The sequence below is a fragment of the Lissotriton helveticus genome, chromosome 1_1, assembly GCF_964261635.1.
Source record: "Lissotriton helveticus chromosome 1_1, aLisHel1.1, whole genome shotgun sequence".
Classification (NCBI taxonomy): Eukaryota; Metazoa; Chordata; class Amphibia; order Caudata; family Salamandridae; genus Lissotriton; species Lissotriton helveticus.
This window is the reverse complement of record NC_136057.1, coordinates 527497902-527522556: the sequence shown is the minus strand read 5'-3', so window position 1 is coordinate 527522556 and position 24655 is coordinate 527497902. Positions and strand designations below refer to the sequence as shown.

At 45.2% G+C, this 24655-nt stretch overlaps 1 protein-coding gene across 1 annotated transcript in view; it reads right to left on the bottom strand.

Moving 5' to 3' along the window:
• Positions 1-21691, bottom strand: part of CD9 (CD9 molecule) — a 202411-nt gene extending 180720 nt beyond the window's left edge. Inside the window, exon 1 of the mRNA XM_078673990.1 lies at positions 21412-21691. Within this exon, the coding sequence (XP_078530116.1) occupies positions 21412-21477 (66 nt within the window). The 5' untranslated portion in view covers positions 21478-21691. The remainder of the gene's footprint in view (positions 1-21411) is intronic.
• Between the last annotated feature and the right edge of the window lie 2964 nt (positions 21692-24655).

The following is a 24655-nucleotide window of genomic DNA, read 5'->3' as shown; positions in this document are numbered from 1 at the left end:
TGAAGCCACAGCGCTTCCCCAGGTACCGGGCTGCGGCAGTGATTGCGGGCACAGCACGGGGTAGGCTCCCGCCTTAAATTAGATCTGCATCGAGGCGCCAAAATGCGGGGTAGGGTCCCGCTTTGATCTAGGATGGCAGAAGGGCGCAATCACGCAGGGTAGGCACCCACGGCGCTATTCAGTTCCACAGTTACTTCTTGGGTCACAAAGCGCTTCTGCAGCACAGCGCTTCCAAGGGGCACAGCTTCAAGATTATAGCGCTTGGCAGGGAGCACAGTGCTTCTAGGCACACAGCGCTTCGAGGCACACAGCGAAAGGGGGCGGACAGTCCCAGCAGCAAGCCCCAGGGTAACACTCCTCACCTCCTGGGGGGGGGTCCAAGATGATCCTTCCCTTCTAGGCTCTTCTGGGCGCAGCGCTTGCGTGGCGCAAGGTCCCGGCAGCTTCAGGGACCTAGGAGGGCCCTCCTTCTTCAGGGGGCCGGGGGACAGAGCATCAGGCACTACTGGACCAGGTCAGCAGTTAGTGGGGGCTTCATCGAAACAGGGAGGTAGGCTTTCACCTTCCCCACTGTAGCGTAGCGCTCCTACTAAACAGCAGCCTGAACTTCTGAAGTGGAGCTTCCACTAGCCCTGGGGACTGTAGAGGGGTGATAGATGGGTGCAGGGTCCAGCACACAGGCCCAAGTGGCGGTATCCCCTAGGAGCAGGTCCCCTCACGTTCCTGTCCCAGCTCTGTCTCTGCACATGGTGGCACAACCCCCTTATTTATACCCTCCTCACCCCACCTCCCAGACAGTGCCAGCAGCTTCTGAATTCTCTGGCGAACTGGTTCGAACTGGCGCAGGGGGAGGAGTAGAGCACCCTGGGTGTCAGGCTTTCCCTCCAAATGCCAGGGGTGGCTGGGTACCCAACATCTAGACCACTAACCTACTGCAGCCAGGTGGCACAATGCACAGCCATGGCAGCCATTTCAAATGCAGCTTTTCATCAGGGTGCACGTTTACAATGGGGGTTAAATAAGTGCACACAACATGGCGTCTCACACCACACTTGGCCTATACAGTAACCTTTACCATGGGGGAGACATCCTTAAATTAGGGGGCCAAGTCCAACATGCAGCAAAATATACAGAGGCAGAAAGTGGCGACAAGTAACATTTTATAGTGCAAAATCAAGCTGCGCTAAAGACACAAACAAAATAATTTGACAGCTTCACCTGCAAGGAGTTCGCATTGCAAACATAAATCCAAGTTGCCGTTGCGCCTGGCATAAAAGAATTTGGAAGAATGGTGCCTGGCGCCAAGGAGAACACTTCAAGCAGAACAATCACAAAGTTTGCATAGATTTGGGTGGAGGTACCTGCCCTGTTGCTGAGACAGGAGGCCCTCATGAAGGAGCAGTCTGGTCGAAGGATAGATGCCCATGTTCAAGAGCTCCAAGTATCACTCAATCCGGGGCCACTAGAATGAATTGGATCTGGTCATTGTTGACTTTCTTCAGAAATCTGGGAAGGAGCGGTAGAGGTGGGAAGGCGTACAAGATTTCTGTGTTTTATTACAGCTGGAATGAGTCTCCTTACTAGTGTTGTTGAATAAATTCTAGTTCACAAAATTCCTGACCTTGTGCACAGAATGTTGGGAAAAAGATCTAAATACAAACGGAGAGAGTAGGGTCCAAGGGAAATATTTAAAGACATCAACACAGTTATAACCCCTTACAAGACACTGCATACAATAATGATAACTGTGGGTCTCAGGAAACTCAAGGTTCTGTGTTCAAAGTTGTCCTCGTCCACTACATGAAACGTTAGGACCCATCACTACGTGGTATGGATACCCATCAGTTACGTTTCCTAGACCGCCCTGTTGGTCATCATTTGGGCCAATCTCACCAAGTGGTACGTCCACAACGTGCCATCAGTGCACCAAGATTGTATTCTGCTACTGCTTACAAAAACGTGCGTGTGTGCATAATAGAAATAATAAGATATCACCTGAAACGGTATTCTCAATGCTCCCATTTAGTAGAAGCTAGAGTGTGAGAAACCGGCGCCACTCCTTGCCTGGCCACAGCTCAGGAATTAGGGGCACCGCTCTATCCGTCGATACCCCAGTCTGGCATCTGCGCTATACGGGGAGCATTGAGAATACCGTTTCAGGTGATATCTTATTATTTCTATTATGCACACACGCACGTTTTTGTAACCAGTAGCAGAATACAATCTTGGTCCTGAGGAAGCAGGTGATACAAGTAGTGTCAATAACTGCAGAAACATGTCGACCTCCATATACATGCAGTAGATATTTGTTCAAACTACTGATATTTTGCACTTTTTTTAATCTTGGAAGTGGATTACGTCTGATTAAAGTAATGTTTGTATCCACTATCCATTTTTAATCACTCACTATCACGTATTATTCTTTATGCACTGCTTTTCAGTTACTTACTTCTGTGTGCACTGATGGCATGTTGTGGACGTACCACTTGGTGAGATTGGCCCAAATGATGACCAACAGGGCGGTCTAGGAAACGTAACTGATGGGTATCCATACCACGTAGTGATGGGTCCTAACGTTTCATGTAGTGGACGAGGCAAACTTTGAACACAGAACCTTGAGTTTCCCGAGACCCACAGTTATCATTATTGTATGCAGGGAAAAAGATCTAGCCAGGTTCTTCCTATTGTCAGAAGACATTCTGTTCCTCCTGGGGATGCAGACACTAGGTGATCTGCTATCAGGAAGATGCCCTGGTGCTCCAACCACCACAGCAAAACAAACCCTCCTGTGACAGGACCAAGAACCAAACTCAGCCTTGTTGATGTGGTACCAACCAGCAGTGGTTTTGTCCATGAGAACCTGTTGCATGCTCACCTTGATGAAAAGCCTATAGCTCCAGCAGAATGGAGCAGTCATTCCATTGGAGTCTCCACAGATGACCTTCCCAGTCCACCAGTGATGCATCATCTATCACAGTCAGCTCTGGATGGGGGAAGGGAGAGCGACCGTCGCTAGAAAAATTGTGTATACTGCAGATCGCAAGCGGCCTTCTCCAAGGCCTAGATGGAGTCAGAAAAGCTGCCTTGATGCTGGGCTTACTGGAACTTCAAGTTCCTTTGCAGAGCAGGGGAGGAGGAATTGGAAGAGATCTGGATGTTTAGAGGCTATTCCACAGGCTGGCGTATAGACTGGTACCCTCCCCAGCCAGTGATGCAGCACACTTCTCGGTCTTTCAGAACGTGAGCATTAATATGGCAGGCAGTGTGCAGGCCAGCATGGGCAGGCCCATGCTGGCCTGCACACTGCCTGCCATATTAATGCCCACGATCTCGAAAAGACTGAGAAGTGTGCTGCATCACTGGCTGGGGAGGCTACCAGTCTATACGCCAGCCTGTGGAATAGCCTCTAAACATCTAAAACAGATGCGGAAACTATTTGGCTGGGGCCAACTGCCCCAACGAAAAATAGGTGCAGTTCTACTGTATTTAATGAGTTACAACACAAAGTTGATATGGGAGGCCTGTACATTGCCAGTGAATCCAGTACATCTCACCCATGTGGGTCTATGAAAAACACTGATACAAACCAACCCGGCACACCGTGGTATCCACTCTTGAGCAGTTAATATTTGCCCACATCCTACCCATCATTTATAGTCTGAGCCAAAGAGGCTCAAAGACCTTCTAGGCCCACCAGGAAGCTCTTGCTTGCCACGCCCTGAACGGCATGTGTGTAGCAGCCCAGCAGGCAAACTGCATTCAGGGAACGCAGTGTCAGACTGGCAGAAGAAAACGTGGCTGACAAAAACATCAATCCTCTTAGATTCCCCACCCGAGGGAGTGGTTATAATAATGTGTTTAGATTCACGAACACTGCATAATAAGACTCTTTAGAGTGGGGTGCTTTTTGATAAAATCCAGGTCACCAAGCACCAATCTACGACAGCTGAGTGCCTGCCTAGTCACAGGCATGCAAGGACATGGTTTCGACCTAGCCATCATAGTATCTGGGAGGGCATCATTAAAAGGAAGTAAAGGTAAGGGGTCAGACTTTTCTGGCCCAGGCTGCAGACTTTTTGCCAGAACATTGGGTTTGGCATCAATGGAGGGTAGATGTATTTATAGTGCCCGTCAAACCACGACTGCAAATGAGGTACTGCAGTACCGCTTCTGTTGGCGATCCATGTGGAGAGTCAAGCTCTCTCTCAGTGGAGGTATCAAGCCCATTGACATTCTGTAAATAGAGGCATAAGGTTTCATCAATATAATGGGGGAGGGAAGGGGGGCAAGCCATCCCCAACACCATCAGCAAGGAGCTCCGGCCCCTGCTCGGGAACAAAAAGACAATGGATCCCTGCTGGCATCAGAGTGAAAGAATCAGCATGGATCTTGGCGACGGAGAACACATCTGTAGGCACGTTGCCTCAGGAACAATAGGTTCCAAGGGGACAGACTGAGTCACAGAGTGATCTCCCTTCACACAATAGTAACCAGGCTGAAGGAGCCTTTGGTTCGGTGGGGCCCAAAGGTACACCAGAGGGAGCTTAACGCACAAGGAGGCTATATGACCTCTTTGAGGGATTTGATTTTCAGTGGGGTCGACAACTACCCTGGAAATTTGGACACGTGAGGATCACCTTAGGAATGGGATCTGTGGTCACAGAACTTGAAGGATTGTAACCGACACTGCGACACACTTAAGAATGCTCTTTAGAATCAGAGTGAAGGGTTGGGGTAGAGTCCCACTTTGTGTTATGCTTGCATTTGGTCTTACCAGAAGACTTCAAGCATGAAGTTGAACAGTTGCAGGAGCGACACCAGGACGGAGTCATGCCACTGGCAGAACCTATGCAAAAGCCATGACTTCTTTTTGCGCTCTGTGACATTCAACTTCACCTCCTGGTCTTGGATCACCTTCGGGTGAACGGAGCGATGGGATGCCTTTGTGATGCTGGCAGTGGTTGGCGAGAGAGCAGAGTGCCATCTGTAAAAGCTGAGAACAGCACAGGCGAGCTACTCTGACAAAGCATGCCTTTTTGATGGTTTAAGTGATTACACGAGCAGGATCCTGCTGTGCGCCATCCACAGTCAAAGAAATTAATAGAGGACCCATATGTCCCTGCATTCATGCAAGTGTAGATTAGAAAGAGCCAGAACAGGAGGTGGCAAGTAGCAACAGAGGCTTCTTCACTCAGGTTAATGGATTGGAACAAAAATGCAACCCCTAGGTTACATGTGTATACTAAAACAGTCCAATGTGGATATCTATCTGTTGAATCAGAAAGTAGCAATAGGGGGCATTAGTCTAAAAATAAAGTGTCTGGTGCTGTTACCCCTGTAGTATGGAGCTTCCATGGCAGCATAAGACATGTCAGAAGAGCATCTGCCCAAGATGCAGGACATTGACTTTGAAGAAGGGCGGTGCCCCTCTCGTCCACAGTTTCAAGTGTCAGGCAGCCTTTTTAGATTTGGTCTGTAGAATCTTGTTGAAGGTTTTAGGCCCCAGATGCGATATATTACAGAAGTAGCCCCAAAAGGTGCCTTGCCTTTTAAGCCTGTGTGAAGGGAACCCAGTTAGGCCACTGATAGTAAAAAGCGGGAGTATATGTCTGCAGGGAGTAGAAGCAAGATGTTGATGTATTATGTTTGAGGACTCAGCTCAAATGAAATCTCCGTTTTTGTAAACACCCACACCATTATGGAGGAGGGGCAATTGTCTTTTCAGGAAAAACATTCCGCAAGGTGGTTGGTCGAGACTGGAGCCTCTCAGCTGGACAGAGGTCCTTCTGACAAAGGTTCCCAGGACAGGGTCAATTTCAACAATGGCAAGATGAGACACCTCGTTTTCTGACAAGAGGCAGAGCAAGTTGTGGCAGCACTTGGGAGGGGCTGCGGGGGGAGGGGGGCAGGAATTCCAGGCCGATTCTTATACAGGTGAGAATGCACATCCATTCTCTAAAGTTTTTAGTAGTAGTGTAGTGATCTTTGAGAAACTGTGGCTGGGTTTCTCTGAATTGGTTAGTTCCCCAGGTCAGATGTGCGTTTCCAATCCCATCAGACGAAGGAGGTGCAGAGCATTGCAGCAAAGGGAGCAATAGCACCCAGAGCTGACAACAACCCATATTTCTGAGTAGTATATTTTTAGTCTCCTCAAAAAGGGCATCAGAGATGAGGGTAGTTGTAAATCTGTGAGAGATTGGTGAATGGCTGGTCATCTGACGTTTCAAAATGAACCTAGTTGATCCACTCAGAAACATGCTGCAAAAGAATGACTGGAGGATGAGCCTTGACAAATTATGGCAGCATTCTCACATCGAAGCTTCGGTAACACCCTTGCTATTATGCTCAGTTTGTATTCTAGTAATGCTCGGATTACACATGTGGTCAAGTGAAGAAGGTCAACGAGAGGGAGCTTCCTCACTGATCCTCAGTTGGTAGCATAGGCACTGGAAAGCAAATAAAATGTGGGTTAATTTACAGGAACAGGTTTTGAACTTGAGTGACAAGACGCTGCCTCAGAAACAACTATGAAAGAACACTGGTACAATAAAACTATGCCCATTTCGGACTCTGCTATAATCAGAACTCCAACATAGCGAAAGTGCTAGCATATTTACTGCCCTACAGGGTGCAGACAGATGACCTAAAAAGAGCCTATTCATAAAGAGCCTGTGTTTCAAAGATTTGACATAATTAGAATCAAATTCTTGTATAGTCAGAGCCTTGTAAGAAGAGTCGAAACCCTGACATTATGAGCGGGTATTATCAGACCTCGGATAGACTGAGAATGGTGCTATAAATTGTCATCTCACTACATAACACCATATTTTTAATACAGAATTTGCAGATTTCTGAAGCCTTCTATCCTGTGGCCAAGCAGATATAGCCTAAAACTTCACATTGCGGAAGCACTTCGGCACGCTTCCAGTAGGTGCATGTGTGGTCATATGGAGTTGCTCGCCTCCCTGCCCCAAGCACACACCATTGCAAAGGTTTCCTGGAGGGCGGATTGCAAGGGTTGTGCCAGTGCCTGGACACAAAGACTTATTTGTCACCAAATACTCATTCCTTCCTAAGGTTGACTCGGTCATACTGAAAAATGTCATGCTTCACGATGCCCAACAGTCGAAACAGCAATGAGTGTCTCAGGGCCGGCTCAAAATGTGATCGAGATTTCAAACAAAGCTCAAGATGCATGACAGTTGCTCCACCGCGTATCTTTTATGAGTTTAGTATCTTTTCCATCTGCCTCTTGGTCAGGCTCAAAGCATGTGGGTGTATTAAATAAACTGGAACCTTATAAAATAAGGGTGCTCAGATCCCTCGGAAATGACAAACTTGGTCAAGTACCTTGTTCTCAGCTGTGCTGCATCACCATTGCCAAACGTGGGCAGTGTCCGCTCTCTTGACCACGCCCAAACATCTGTATTTTCAGTCTGTACCCAATATATCCTCAAGTACAGATCTAAAACCAGCGGCTGTGTGCACTCTTAAATGAGACATACTTTCATGCTGCACCCAGAGGATGGTACGCAGTGACTGCCAGGAAAGGAAAGTAGAATAAACTGGCTACACACAGATGTGAGACAAATTATTGGCCAGATGTTGCTGGCAGAAAAAACGGATTTAAGGGAAATCAGACAAGTGTTTATACATGCTCACACCACTGTGAAAGTGCTGCAGCTGCCTCACTTCCCGTCCCATTCACAGAACTAGTGAGCCACAGATATGCACACAAACTCCATATACTGTAATCAAAGCAAGTGTAGATACATTTAACGATTTAATTTCAAGTAATAAATTGATGCGCCAAATATCAAAAATACATGCAAGTCTACAAAATGGGTGCATAATTCATAACAATATCATTCTGAGAGACAAGTATAAATATTGAATCATATATAAATAATGTTTATACGCTGCATAAAACGATGATAAACATTTGCATCAACAACACATTAGAGTATTTCTGCATGGTAGGCCCATAAAGGATCCATATATGGTTGCCACCTATTCAAGTCATTGGTCTGTTAAATATTAGCCTCTAAATCACAAGTGTTTTAAACCACTGCTTATTCCTTGGTTGTAAGTGATTGCCTACCTATGTATTGCAAAACTTTGGATCAATTGTAATGGCCATCATCTAAATGCCTCTCACCAATTCCGGAATGCGGTCTTCATTACCCATCATTATTGCTCAGCTGTCATAACCAACTCAGATTGTATAAGGGCCCTGAACTGTGCTGCCACTTCTTCCCAAAACCCATGTGAAGCACAACAGTTAGTAAAACTACCCCTATCACGTGCTTTCTCAACTATACACTTAAAATTATTGCACCATTTCCATTGAAACAACTTTGAGGGGGTAGAATATAACCTACAGATTACTCTAAAATGTCCCAGATTAACAGAGTACAGCAGAGCCTCCTTGAAAATCCCTGCAACTATATCTCGGTACCACCTGTCAATCAGCAGTTCGACACCCTTCTCCAGGGTTAATAGATCTGATGGTTATAGATTTAGAATAGAGGCAATTTCTGGACCACTTGTTAACATTTCCACCAAAGGATTTTGGTTCACGTTGGTTTTAAGAGTCAAATTTGATCAAAAAGTTCCCAATGTGTTAATACTTAAAAAACACGGAGTACTGTGAAGAACACGTGGGCCTGTAATTCACTTAAGACCCAAACTGCACGTTTCTTAAAAAGCCAGACAGAGGTGCAAACCCCTTTCCTAGTCCAAATGGAGCAAAAAGGGAAAACTGAATACCGGAAAGATAAGACTTACCACATAGTGGGGTACATCTAATTGTGTAATCTGAAACATGGACACCTCGCTTTCCATATTATAAAAGCAAAGTAAATGTTTTTTGAACTTCACTCTTTTGTAGTAGTTCGGATCAGCATTTTGAAGAAATTAGACGCAGAATCTCCTGGCCATATGTGAAAACTTGCGGGTGTGTCGCAGCCAGAGACAAAATAGTAGTGGCAGGAGTCCTAATCCTTTTTCTAATGGTAACACAAAACAAAATTGAAAGTCGGACAAGGCTTACCTGCCCCTTGATAAAATAAGTTTTATTAAGTGAATGGAGGAACAATAATAAAAACGATAGGCACCACCAGTGAAAAACATGAAAGAAAAAAAATAATTGATACTCTTGCCAAAGTCTGAGACTCATGCACAATAGCTGTTGAAACCACTTGTATAGATGTAGTACACACAGATCGCAGCATTGTCCACTTAAGCCAGCAGTTTAAAATGAATACCCATGAAGCTCACCGATCGAAAAACCAAGAGTCAAGTATTGCACTCAATAGATTATGAATAGCAGAGGAGATATGTGGCTCCTCTGCAGTGCACACCAGAAGATGTGTGCAGGTGCCAAAGCCGTAAGTGTTACCACAATCCTTGGACAAGGTTTGCCATACAGTGGCTGTGCGCTCCTAATGAAGGTTCAGCGAAAACCAATTCGCTGCATGATCACCCCGAGGTATTGCCAGGAGACTGTCAAATGCCTTTTCAATGGCTGATAGGATTTCACAGTCATAACCCCTTTTGGAATGCCCTGGGGCACAGGGGTTACTGGACCTAAACATGGCCTTTTACAACTGATGTCCCAGTGCCCGTCCTGCTATGGATCCTGCTCAACTGAGCCAAGTGCACATGACGCTGTGGTCTAGCAGCCAAGGCTCCTTTGGGGAGGGGGGGATGTAAATACAGGTCAGCAAAATGGTTCATTACTCAAAGTGCAAATATTACAAACAATAAAGCAATGCTCACCCAAATACTTATTGTTATAGGAAACCGTTTCATTTTGTTTCCAACTCTTGACATGCAAAGAGATGCAACTACAGGGTCTCCCTTGAGGTCAGGGCTCTAGTAGTGGTCAGGTGAATCCAGTACGACTCCCCTGCATGTAACGTGTTCAGTGTCATTCCCTATTCACCTGTGGATGCATCCAGGGAATGCACAGTATTAGGCTGCACTCAAAAGTCCTTTGATTCTTCAGGATTTTAGTTGTGTCTTTGGTGCCGCAGCAAACCCCTAGGGCCCCCAAAGGCCCTAGTTCAAGTCAACCCACTCCATTGAAGCATACAGCATGTGCCCTCAGCGTGGGCACGCGTAAGATCAGAAGCTGCTCGGAAGAGTCAGGCTGCTCCCTGTTAATGTACCAGCATCCGGCAGGCACAGGCTCACTCTCTGGAGCTGGTCGCCGAATGGTAGGAGCAGCTCTCAGCAATGCCGCAAGTCAACTTCTCCCGGGGGGGGGGAAATTAGGTCCTTTGGCTCCAAACTGGAGTCCTGCAAAGATGTAGCATCCTCCTGATCCACGTGGTCCGTCAGGGCAGATCCTTTAGTGCAGCTCGACCCGCTGGACACAGCCATACTCCATTTCCAGGCGACAGCCTAAAGTTTTTGATTACTTGGTCCCGACAGCCCCTCCTGGCACACCATGGTACCTTTCGTATGCAATTTAGACCTCTCCTGTGTAATTGCAGGCACCACCGTAGCCCCTCCTAGCCACTCAGGCGTTCACTACTCCTGGCACACTGGTCACAAATTCTTTACTGGTGGCCTCCTCTGGCCTACAGGGTCACCACAATATGGTCATGTAAGCACAGCGACTTCCGCATAGCGCTCAATACTTGGCTCAATCAAAAGCAGCCCTCTCCTGGAATACAGTTGGTTCCCAAAAAGTCTTGCACTCTGGCTAGGACCCAATTGGCGCACAGCCAAATTCTCAGTCTCGCTGTTGGGCTCCAACTGGACCTCGCTCCCTCCAACGCGGTCCTCTTCTTCACAGGGTACACTGGCTTTGGTAAGCAGGCAGGCGCTCCATGACAGGTAGTCTTAGTTTCCCTGGGTGATGTCCACTCAACTAACAAGGAGACTAGGGGGCCTTGGCACCATGTCCTAACCACAGGCAGATGTTTTGCAGAGCTTACCCTATTCACACAGCCCATCTGGCTGCTTGGCAGATTTTTTGGGGACTCAACCTCTTCTTTTGTTTTTTTTCAGACACCAAATTTAATTTAGGGTCTGGGTCTATATAGGTTTAAGTTAAGGTTCTGATTCTTTTGAAGAGCGCACTTCTCAATGTAATGTAATCTTTCTTCATGAAAGAAGTCAGTCACATCAGGCAAGACATGGGAGTGACCAGAGTTCATACCTGGATGTCAGCCACAGTGATATGTGCAACAAAAGGTTAATTCCTGACCCCAGTGCTACTCTTACGATTCCCTTAACAGCCCTAGCTCCAGCACATGTACTAACCACACATGCACTGCACAGTACTGCTTCATCCGTGTACTGTACCCTTCCTAAGCACACACAACCAAGGCACAGTCACTACTCCTATGCCGTGCAACAGTCCACATCTTACTTGATGTAGGCCAGTGGTGAGTTGAGCACACAGCAGCCAAACTTTTAAAAAGGTGAGCGAGCCTGTAGGCCTCACTCCAGTGACAGGGTAAAATGGTAGATGCCATGGCACACACGCACGACCCATGCTCGCCTATGAGGAACCCCCCCCCCCCAAAAAAAAAACAGCTTTAGTTATCTGGACAACAGTTCAGTTGGGCAGGAATACATGTCTTTTACTACACAGAGGACTTTACCATTACAACATATACTAATATCCCTGTCCAGTACGTGGAAAATATCAAGTGCCATTGTGCCTTATCCTTGCACAAGCCCATACTGCTGTGGAGAAGCAACACTCTTTATAACCTCACTACAACACATAGCCATAGCCTTTGAGCTTGTATTTGAATCTGCATTTATCACAACGATAGGGTGGTATGGCCTTCCATGCTCTCTAGGCTTCAGTTTTTGAGAAATATCACATTTGATGGGTTCTTATGGTTATGGTACTTTAGTGCCAGTAGATTCAGCCTGGATGACCTTGAACATTGTCAGAGCTAGTTTTGATGTAAATGTTCTATAAAAGTCAATCGCGTTCAATCTTTCCTTGTAGCTTTCCCATTATGGAGTACTTCCAACAGGTCATTTAGAATAACAGGCATGTATAACTTAACAGGCTTGTCAGCGGACAGCATTTCAGTTGGAGCGGAAGGTGGCAACATTTCTGCAATTGCACAACAAGTATGTATACACAAGTTAGACAATACAACTGCTGCAGTTTTTCTTCTATTTCCAATGGATCAGAAGCCAACGGTCTGCTATCATCTTTAATGAATGTGACGCTACAGCAAGCCATCTCCACCCTAATTTTTTTAATAAAGCGATACCAAAGGGGATGATGGACAGAGCGCCTGAGCAAATCAAACACTCAGCTCGCTTTGCCACTTGATTCGAACTAGCCTGGCTGATGACGGCTGAATAGCCAGAAACCGGTCCCAGGAGGCTCGTTTCCTGGTCCAGGGAAGACATGGCTTGGCAGTTCGGGCTGGACTGTACCCATGAGGCACAGGGTCAGACTGATTTTTGCATATGGCCATGTCTGAACTGGGGTGGTGGAGTGAGCTAAAGAATGATGATGGATTAAACCCAGATCAGTTGACTGGGGGGTGAGTGTTTTATTTGCTCAAGCGGACCATCATCCCCTTTGGTATCGCCTAATTTTTTAATAAAGTATTTGACTTGCAGCCTTGTTATATTCATAACCCCTTGTGAATGGAGATACACATCAGCAGTTCTCTCTCATATTTGTTAAAAGCATGCCTTCCAACAGCAAGCTGCAGATCTATATTGTGTTCCCTGGCCATCCTTGTGCAGACTGCAGACTGCATTTGCATTGTCAGTTTCCAGGCACAGTGTTTGCGTCCAAATAGCAGCACGTTTGCCCCCAAACTTTTATTTCTTATACACCGTAAATTTAAAAATTGTCACTCTTATGAAGGATTTCAATGCATCCAAGACCATTGTTATACCGGTTGATCCAATACTGGTACAAACATGTTTTCATATGTAGCAGAATGTACCCCTTCTATTCCAATACTTCTCTAATGTCCACCGAGATATTACCTTTTTTCAACATGAGACAATGGGAGGGACGCAATGTAGATTACGGTTAGGGAAAAATGGAGGGGGGGGGGAAACATTTTAAAAAATCTTAGGATTTTGGTATAATTAGTGACAATTACACATATCAATTTGTGAATATTGTTTGTGGAGACAAGAATGGAACCTAAATCTGAAATCCTCCCCCATACATGCCCTTCAAACATCAAAATAAAGTACCTCCATGAGTCTAGCGAGAGGCATGCGAGCATTTAACATAAGGATAGATCAGTGATTAGCTGTAACTATTTTAAGATCATGAACACAATTTAAATACCTCCAGAGGATAATTTGCCCCACCCATGCTGACAACTCCAAAGGAATGCTAGGAGGGCATCTGAATGTGGATATTGTAACACATTAAATATCGAGTGGACAAATGTTTCTAGAACACACTGAACTAATTGCTGCATTCAGCTGCTACCTCAAACCCCAAAATACATCCAAACCAATCCACCGAGTTTTCAGAAAATATAAATTATCCTTTTATTAAATGGTTCTTTATGTTAGTTTACACATGATTTCAGGTCATGCATTTTGTTCATAATGATGTCATTCATGTATAGTGGCAGTGACCATTTCAAATCTTCCCAGATGCATTTTCATGTATAGATTATATACAAGTAGATTGCAAGTCCTGTAGCCTCAATCGCTCCTCATTCAAAATCGACTAGTTAAAACGGTGTACACTCCGCACTCTGAAGTCACAGGTGACAAGCACAAATGGAATTAAGCTCTAATCCCATGAATCATCAAGTAGATTTTCAGAATTTGAGACACAGGAGTTAAACACGGTTTTTGCCAAAGATTTTTATATATGAGATTTATAGAGTACACACATATGAAAGTCAACTATAGATCTGTTCATGCCACGCCACAAGTGGTTGAACGCCACAAGTGGTTGAACTGTTTTTTTGGCTTAACCCCTTTGATGCTGGCCTGTTTCCACCGCTGTGCGATAAACAAACTAACAGGGCGGGGCAGGGCCGTGACGAACCCCAGCCGTCATCCGCACACGAGCACCGCGGAGCGTGGCGGCTGGGGTTCGTCACCAGCATGCAAGGGGTTAATCTCCGCACAGATATTAGTTAAAAGTTGTGTTCAGTGCTTCAGAGACATCAAGTGACATGATGCCAGCTTTTCCCAGCCTTCCAATACACTCCGACACTGGAGATGGATGAGTTATTCCTTAAATAAAGTAGAACTTAATGACATACACAGAATGCATGGTAATTTATGCACTAAAAGCTTGTTTTATGTATTGTTGGTGCATATATTAATTTGATGTCTCCTATTTTAAAATTACATTTTGTTTGCCTTTGCGGTCATGATGAAAATGTGAACTTTATTGAAGATTCACGCCCTGATGAAGGACAACCTTCCGAATGAATCGGGAAGGATTTTAAAGGGACACTGTAGCTGACCAAGCATAATATTTTTTGTTTTTTTAGACTGAATAGAAGGCATGAAAGTGTGATTGCTGTACGGATTGAGCTTACTCAAAGTTTTTGAAGACCGCAATTATGGAGCGTAACTGCTTATACAGTTGTGTCATATCAAAAGATGCATTGAGAAATACCCCATAAGTAGTTTCACAAGCGATTTAAATGACTATGCATATTTTCTAGAAATGCCTGCTTGATTTGATAATCAAGAAAAAAAAATCTTAGGTGTGTGTGTTTTTTATGAGGGGCTCCTCCTTAATGCTTTTGAATAGTAACTCCATGAGCTCTCGTAATCATTGGCAACCGGGTTTGAGCTCCCCTCGTTGGCTTTAGGTTAGAAGTCATAGGTGCTTACAAAAGAGATCTTGATCCGAGTCTTCCAAATATACATAAAAACGAAGATTAGATAACCTATTGGTTGTTACGCATAACCTTTGATTCCGGGAGGCAGAGTCAGCATGCAAAGATATTTTTTCCATTCTTAAACTTCTTACAATTTGCTTTTGACAGCCAGTATTTCCTGCTGTGACTTTCTAAAGGCTGATGGTTTACTGTATTGCAGTTAAAAAATGGTGCAGAATTGCGGTTATTTTCTTCTCCCACTTGTTCACAATGGCCTTCTTCCGCTTCCCTCCTCTCCACCAGCTGTTACTACACTCAATCCTATTTTGATGCCAACCAGTAGCTCTCTTCTGATTTTTTGCAGTGGAGGGAAATAATGACAAAGTTAAGTGTTCTTCTGGACTCACTACTGCTATCCAGGCTGTGTCAAATGCAATAGATAAGGCAAAATGACAAGCTTCTTTCTCCCTGAGTCAATGTTGAGGTGTTGCAAATGGATCTCCATCTATACACTGGTCACGTTCAATTGTTGATTGTTTTCAGTTCCCTGTTCACCAGAGTCGTCTTGTTGACAATCGAATGGTGTAAACAGATACTCTCATGAAGTATCAGGTGGGCCCGCCACTCCTGGGCATTGCCCCTTATTAGCCAGTAGTACACGCCCAGCTTCTTTCACTTCCTGAAATACTCTTCTATGCGTACTGAAGATTAACCTTTGAAGGGTCCTGCTACAGAAATAGTGTATACACAGATATATACAAAACCCTTAAAACGTTACAGGAGGCGTCGCCAGCAGCCAGGATTCTGAAATGTTGTCAGTAGTATTTGAGCCTCAACTTCAACTCCACTTCTTTAGTAGCCTCCCTGAAACAGTCAGAGGATCCACCGACCAACTCTGGACTCTTTAGGAGCAAAGACCTATCACTAGCTACCATTTAAAGCTGAACCCGGACAAAACAGAACTACTCCTCATCTCGAACAAAGAAGAGAATCCACAAATGGTTGAATGGTTAAAAGATATTGATGCGCTCAATGGAAACCTCACCTTGGCTGACTGTTAAATCACTAGGCATTACGCTAGATACCAAACTCAACTTGAACAAACACATTAAGATCTCGGCAAAGAGTGCTTTCCTTAACTTGAAACTACTAAACAAAATTTAACCGTACATTCCACCCAAAGACCTCAAACAAGCCACCAAAGCATTGGTGCTGTCTTGATTGGACTATGGAAATGCTATCCTCTCGGGAATAGCCAAAACTCACCTTGCTCCCCTGAAAACCCTCCTCAACGCGGCTGCGAGAATGGTTAATGGAATAAAGAAATTTGATCACATCTCTCCGGCACTAAAAGAACTCAAGTGGCTACCAATTGAAATGCGGGCGAACTTTAGAACAGCTTGCCTCACTCACAAAGCCCTTCACACAGACAAACCCGAATATCTGGCGTCCAAACTCAGAAAAGCGGGACAGAACAGGACTCTCAGAAGCTCTAATACACTACTTCTTATCCCCCTAAAAGCACGAAAACAAAAAACTGCGGCCAGATCCTTTGCCGGAAATGCGCCCAAAATTTTGAACTCCACCCCCCCCCCCACATCAGAACTATTCCTTCCCCAAATTCAAAAGCCAGCTCAAAATCCTTTTCCTCAACCGCTCCCTATCGAACAGATAGGAGTAGCTCGGAGTTCTAAACATCACTGCTCCTCTCGTTGAGGTGGTTGTCAAGACTCTGTTTTTTGAACTTGTCAGTATCCTCTCTTACGATTTGTACCCTGAGTGTACTGCTTACTGTTCTAGGTTTGCCTTCTTTTGCACTGCTCTGTACTTGTTGTGAAGCGCTCTGATACCTTCCAGTCAGGCTAGCGCTATATAAAACGTCCTAAATAAATTTAAAAAAAAAAAAATATAATAATAATAATAATAATAATAATAATAATAATAATAGCTTACATTATCCTACTGCTTTTGGTAAAAAAAAAAAAACAATAGATCAGATATTTTCAGTCTAGCATGTTGCTTTCAGTTTTTTTAGGCAATAAAAGACATAGTACAAATACAAGATTTTTTTACTTAATCCTGCTGCCTAGAAAAAAAAATGTTGGTTTGTGCTGCCTGTCCTGCAATTTAATGGCATATTTGAATGAGAACTGCAATTTAATGGCATATTTGAATGAGAACTGCTAATCCTTGAGAGATAAACTAATTTGAATTTGAAATGGATTTCTAGAGCGCGTAGCTACCCGTGGGCATCCCAGCTCTGGACTCGTTAGGCTATACCCGAAGCAGAGTGATTCAGGGGAACAACCATGTTTTCAATAGCTCCCGGAAAACTAACAGATTAGTTTCCCTCCGGATGTTAAAGGGTAGAGTGTTCCATAGCCTGGGGGCGATGTATGAGAAGAGACGTCCCCCTGAACGTGCTCTTCTGATTCTAGGAACGCTGGCCAAGGCGAGAAGGTTGGATCTCAACTCCCTATTGGCTTTATGTGGTTTGACCAGGGGTCTCAAAATAGGGGGGGCTTTTCTTGTGGAGGATTTTGTGAGTGATGCATAGGGTTTTAAAGAAGATTCTTTCCTGGATTGGAAGCCAGTGTAATGAGTTAAGAGCGGGTTTTGCAGAGCATCGATGTTTTGTGCCAGTGAGCAGCCCTGCTGCTGCGTTCTGGACCAGTTGGAGTTTATTAATGACCGATTTTGGAACGCCCAGGTATAGGGCGTTTCCATAGTCCAGCCTTGATATGATGAGGCTCCGAATATAAAGTTTTCTGGACGGAGAGGGTATGAGGGGGAGAATCTTGCGTGCAGTGGGCAAGAAGCCAAAGCAGATTTCAGCGGTTTTCCTAGCCTGTGTCTTAAAATTGAGGTCCTGGTCGAGCCAGGATTGATTTCTATACTCTTGCACCTGTGAGATTTTACAGCCCATGTGTGTGTGTGTGTATATATATATATAAATTATTTTCCTGTATTCTATAATTCATAAATTTCATTGTGGGTTTATTTTTTTCCTTCAACAAATCTAAAAGCTATATAGAAGCAGTAGTAGAACAAAAAAAAAAAACACTCAACTGAAACACTCATTCCCTCTCTAAACGTGTTCCTTCATAAAAAAAAACCTACAGAGTATTCAAGGGGTCACGTCAAGGAATGGGCCTAGTACTCGCAAGTTGTGAAAGTGGTAAGGCTGTTACTCTGGTTCCAAAAATCTTGCTATTCTCATACCAAGTACAAGAGGACAGCGTCCACCACCACTCCTACATCTGAAAGAAACATGACCTGCCAGGCAGAGGGGTAGGAAAAAAGTCTACCTATACTTTGTCTCTATTCTCAGCTAAGAGAGCAGTCAGCAGGGGCTAACCTTTAAGAGAAGCATATTGTTCAGAGCCGTAACCCCTTACCCAAATATTCATTGATAGAACCTCTGTTCCACTTTAGACAGGGCCTACTCTAACATGCTTACCAGCCAGTAAGATCTCAAATGTAACAACCCTTTCTGCCCAAGTTCTCTTCTGGAGGACTAACCAGCAGAACTGCGTGTCATCAGCAAACAATCAGATTTTGATTTCTTAACCTAGGCTCGACCTGCATGAGAAGAGGAAACAAAGATTTTACCAAGCACCTGTTCATAACGCTGCACATGGAAACAGAGACGATTTATAGACACGGAGATGGGCTGACCCAGTCATTAACACACAAAGTGGTCCCAAACTGATTTAGGCAGGGAGTAGACTCCTAACTATCTACAAAATGGAACATTCTTTGCAATGCAAAGTAAATCAAATGTATTAATAATTTGAATAGTATTTCATCTTTTAAATGCAATGGTAATTGGGGTGGGCTCTCTCGAGGCAAAGTCCTTATAGGTGGGCGGGGGGTGTTCCCGAAATCCTCATTGAGCTCCGTCAAATCAGTTTCTTCTGCTGTTGGTCTATTTTTATTTTGGGCCTGACAGTTTGCGACTGAAGTATAAATATCTGTACATGACCCTGTTCTCAGTGGTGGCCCAGTGGCAGTATAGAAAGGTGAGGGTAAACCCGAGTACATTGTAGAGAGTTCTGGCAAGAATGTTTAGAACCTTCATTGTTGGTGCATGGGAGTAATTCTAGCGGTTTACCATAAGACTATTACAGTAGTCACCAGTTCACCTATTTTGGCAATTATTGTTTTTTTTTGCTGGATACTGTGGGTTGCAAGCAAATTTTAATTTCTGGCCTTTAGTTTCACGGTCCGGGCAACATAGGGATTTGTGGATGCTGGGAAGGCAAATTTAGAATTCTAACTCCAATCTTATAACATTTGGAGAACAATTTTTTTTTTTTTAAATTTATTTAGGAAGTTTTATATAGCGCTAGCCTGACCGGAAGGTATCGGAGCGCTTCACAACAAGTACAGAGCAGTGCAAAAGAAGGCAAACATAGAACAGTAAGCAGTACACAGGGTACAAATCGTAACAAATTGTGAGCAATAGGCAGACACAAAATCCGTCTTAACAATAGGTTTGTTGCCAAAAACTGCTAATAGTGACTGTAGTCTAGGTCTAAAAATTAAATCAAGGGTTGGAGAATGCATGGCATCAAGCTGGTAATGATGTGGATATTCTCCGAATACCAAGTAGCAAGGCCCATTTAAAAGGGAGCATGGTTACCCTATAGAAACAGCCTGCCCATACGTGCCGGAACATATTCCATACATAATCTAAGATCACGAAGACTCATTTTCAGTTCACACTGCTCCATCCACATGTGGTTCTCAGAATTTAACCCTTTCAGTGATTGATAGTACAAAAATCAATGGCCATTCATTTGAGGCGCCGAGGGAGTTTCCTCGTTCTTTCTCGGGAACATAAAGGAGTTCCCTTGTTCTCTCGTTGGCACCACAGACGGGTGAGACCATTGTTGGCCCCACAGATGGGAGAGACCATCAACGCCTGCGATTGCCAATTGTGCAATACTGGTTTTTAGTTATTTTCTAATGGCTGAAGTTTGGGAAGTCACTGCTATGCCGATGGGGTGTATGAAGAACATCCTGTTTTGGGGCAACTCCATCCAGAAGATGATGCAACGCGTCAGTGCTTGGATTCCGTCACATTCAACTAACAGTGATTGGCCATTATGTAGTCAAAGGCTAAATCCTCTTCACACATTAACTGTGCTGGAAACCACCTTCCCCGACTACCGACAAGCGCTGCAATGCCATCCCCACGGCAGCAGGTGCACAATGCAAACAATATACACATGTAAATGTAAATGTACAGGAATTTATATAGCGCAAATCACCGAGCGGTTTCTAAGCGCTTGCTTAGGGAACCCGTCCTGGTATTCCCCTGTGAGATAACCCCGGCAGGGTATCCGCAAGGTGAAAGCCAGGCATCCCGCCGCGAGGGGCCGTTGTGGAGATTAAGCAAGCTATTGCCCAGAGTCGCAGAGTGTGAACCCGTGAATCGAGTAGGCACCGGAGCGAGAATTGTCGAGTCCATGGACATTTTAGGACTCAAGACCCCGCCGAGCCGGGAATTGAACCCTGGTCCCGGGCTGACCTCGGCTTCCAGGTCTGCCTCCTCTAACCAGTGAGCCACACTTCTCCAATATAGACTATACTTAATCAGGTATACTGGTAAGCAAGTACCTTTAAGGCAAAACATGGTGGGGGAGGGAGATGGAGGCAGGGAACAAAACCATAACTGTGTCACATCACAATCTATTAATCACAGGTTATGCAATTATGACAGTCGGTTAACAGTCTGAATCTTGCAATTACCCAGGTCTATAATTACATGCGAACGAATTATAACCGCCCTTCAGCTCTAGCACCCAAGCATCATTATAGTAAATCACTGTGAAAACAAAAGGTTTTCAAACAAGCACTGGCAACTTGGGGCAGCTGGAAAAAGAAGCCCCGCAGAATTAAAATAGTTTTGGTTCACCCAAATGCAAGCTCTGGCTTTTCCCTGAGTAGTTAAGTCAATATGCCAATCCTTTTACTGCGCCGCGCATAAGAGTTCACAGTAAGTTCTCGTTTTACTGGTACTTCATTAACCTGAACACGCCCTGCGTTCAAAACAGGATCGCTTGATGAAGAGGGGTGACCTTTCAAGGTAAAAAGTATTGTTCGGACTTCCCGTTCCCCAAGGCCCTGCTTGGCCCTTATCCAAAGCCAGCCCCTAAAGAGGCATTTTAGAAAGGAAAAAAAATCCGGACTCCAGGCGGCACCAAAACCACGTCCCCTGCTTCCTTGTCAACACCTGATGTTATTTTACTCCCCTTATCAGAGGAAGGAGGAGGAACGCGTTTAAAAAGCCCAGGACCACGGATTCAAGTGCAAAACTCAAAGACCAGTCAACAGCTGCCACACAAGGGGGCAGGGATACATACCAGTGTGCTGGTGCACAGCAAAATCACCATGAGAATATATTTACACACATATATATCAGTTTTACCACAAAACCAATTATAAATTCAGCCTTAAGAATATGGAACAACATAATGCTTTACTTTCTATGGATCATGTACAAAACCTCGCGCAGAAGCAGTAAAAACTACACATATAAATATATATATATATATATATATATATATATATATTTTTTTTTTTCTAAACTCACCCAGAAGACGAAATTGAAGCCGAAGAGCAGGTACTTAACGCACTTGGTCCCTCCTTTAACAGGCATGATGTGCTCTGGCTGGACCTACACGGAGAGGTGAGAAAGAACGAGCCTCGCCGTGCCTCTGCGAAGAAGTGAAGGCAACCTTTCCACCGGCGCGGCTCCCTTCCGTCGGCGTCGGAGGCGCGGCACACCTTGCAAACAGAGTTGCCGTTCAGACTGCAGCCGCCGCCCTTACCCTGCCCAGAGCCGCGTGATTCATGTGGGTGTGTCTTTCTCCGGCTCTGGCTGCGCCGCTCCTTTGCTTCCTCGTTTCGGCTGGGTTAATGAATGATTCCCTCTTTTGTTCTTCAGCCCCTCCCCCGTGCATTCTTCACCACCTCACCTGTGTTTATGCAGCGGAACTGGAGGAGGTATTGAACCCCGCTGGTTTGTATGGGAATGTATTCGCAGACCAGTCAGAGCTTTGAAAAACTTGCTTCGGAAGCAACATTTCAGTAAAGGACTTCTGATGTTATGCCATTAATGCCTTTTGTAATATTTAATCCCGTTTTGCATTCTTTGAAAGCACATTTAATAGCTGCGTTACATAAATTATTCTATACGCTGTTGATGAAATGCATGACAACTTACATAAGTGGTTTCACTCAGTCAAACACCACGTGAATGAGCGCACGTAATAAAAGCATTACATAATTCAGCAAAATCACGAGGGACAATAATGTGTAAAAGTGAATTAGGTTCACAAAGTTGCAAGCTTTTCAAAACTCCAGCAAGAACCTTTTGGCTAAAACACGAACGTTCCAACTTTATTTGTTCCAGTACCTAGAGAGATTGTTTACACTACAAACAAGACAGCCCTTTTGGTATTCCTCTCCTTTACAGGAGCAACTATACTTTCGTTCAGTTTTTTTCCACCACAATTTCTTTAGAGAATATATAAAACTTAATAAAACATTTCTGATCATAGCTTATATAAATATGAAAAGCATTGTTAGAAAAGTCCTACTTTTCAAAACAGGCAAATTCTTTTCCTACCTCCTCACCAATCTTGAGAAGTAATAACTCAATTACTTACTGGTAATTGCATTACTCTGAGTCACCTTTCCTCGCTGCTTTTCATTACTATGTTGGGGAAATCCTGCCTCACTAAACACCATTACCATGTGATTTTCACACAAAAAGACCCTCCCCCATTCCGCTTGCATGTACAAAGTAACTCAACACAACCTCCAAGGTTTGGTTGGCCTGGACTACCTGGGAGGGATGTAATGAATAGAAGCGAGGGTAGAGGACTTAGAGTAATGCAATTAGCCTTTCTTCAATCAATCAATCAATCAAACCACTTGTATAGCGCGCTACTCACCCGGAAGGGTCTCAAGGCGCTTGGGGGGAGGGGGCCGCTACTGCTCGAACAGCCAGGTCTTGAGTTGTCTCCTGAAGGCGAGGTGGTCCTGGGTCAGCCGAAGGTGGATGGGGAGGGGGTTCCATGTCTTGGCCGCCAGGTAGGAGAAGGATCTGCCTCCGGCGGTGGCTCTTCGGATGCGTGGTACGGCGGCGATGGCGAGGCTGGCGGACTGTAGCTGGCGGGTGGGCGTGTGGAAGGTCAGGCGGTCGTTGAGGTACTTGGGCCCAGTTTGTGGAGAGACTTGTGTGCGTGGGTGAGGAGCCTGAAGGTGATCCTCTTGTTGACGGGGAGCCAGTGCAGGTTCCTCAGGTGGCTGGAGATGTGGCTGCGTCGAGGGATGTCCAGGATGAGTCGGGCTGAGGCGTTCTGGATGCGTTGTAGTCTTTTCTGTAGCTTGGCTGTGGTTCCGGCGTAGAGGGTGTTGCCGTAGTCCAGCCGGCTGGTGACGAGGGCCTGGGTGACCGTCTTCCTGGTTTCGATCGGGATCCATCGGAAGATCTTGCGGAGCATGCGGAGGGTGTGAAAGCAAGAAGAGGAGACGGCGTTGACTTGTCTTGTCATCGAGAGGGAGGAGTCCAGGATGAAGCCCAGGTTGCGTGCGTGGTCTGTTGGCTTGGGGGCGGTGCCCAGGGCTGGGGGCCACCAGGAGTCGTCCCAGGCGGAGGGTGATGGTCCAAGGATGAGGACTTCCGTCTTGTCTGAGTTTAGTTTCAAGCGGCTGTTCTTCATCCACTCGGCGACGTCTTTCATCCCTTCGTGGAGGCTGGTTCTGGCGGTGTCGGGGTCTCTGGTGAGGGAGAGGATCAGTTGGGTGTCATCGGCGTCCCTTGTGTCCCTTCATTACTATATTAAAATGTACAAAGCCAAACAATACAAAAAAAGGTAATGCACAAACTCCTGTTTATTACATTCTGAATCACTAATCAAAGTGGAGCGAGCAAACTACCAAGTCAGATGTCCCTCACACAGAGTGTGAAACACCGCATTTAGGTTTAAAAAAATATATTATTCTTCCAAAAATATCCCTTACCCACCAACCTAGTTGTCCCACCAGAAACACCTAATGTCTCATGGGTGTGCTTCGATGCCTTATTACAGCAGAACTAGTTTTTTTGGGGGCCGTTTATTTACCTTATTTACCTCAAGTGAGACGAGAGAAAGATTGTGTGCGCGCTATGGCATGCAATAGTTTTACACTGCATAACATACGGATTTCTGAATTCCCCAATTTGAGATTTTGTTTATAGGTAGTCTCTTACTACCTGGATACTCTGGGGGTGAGGGTGGCGGGGTGGCGCGAGCCTTGCAGTCACACATCTACCAAGGGTGATCATCAATGATCAAACCTTCTGTATGTGATAAAGTTTTCCAAGAACTTCTAAAATCCTTAATGGCTACCCATTGAAGCCTAAGGCTGGCTACCCTTAATCCCAAATGAAACATCGTCTTGCAGAAACACCATCACATCAAGTAAATCAAAAGAAGTAGGGTCCAAACCTTCATCCTGACATCCCTTACTGAAGGAACGCCAGAGCCGTAAGTACGATTTATTAGTAGATGAGCGCCTAGAAGCTTGTAGCGTCTGAGTCAAACTAGCCATCCCCACCCCCACCCCCTTTATGCACCAAGCCTAGCCTTTCAACCTCCATGGCACTAACCACATCCTGGACAGAACATCCCGCTACAATACTGGGAATACCAGCGGAGAGGAATTCAGACGTAACATCCACTCCTCCACTTGCTACCAAGACGAGTGGGGCCAAGCTGGGGCAATCAGAATTACTGACACTCATTCCCTCCACACCCTGAGAAGGAACATGACAATTTGTGGAAAGG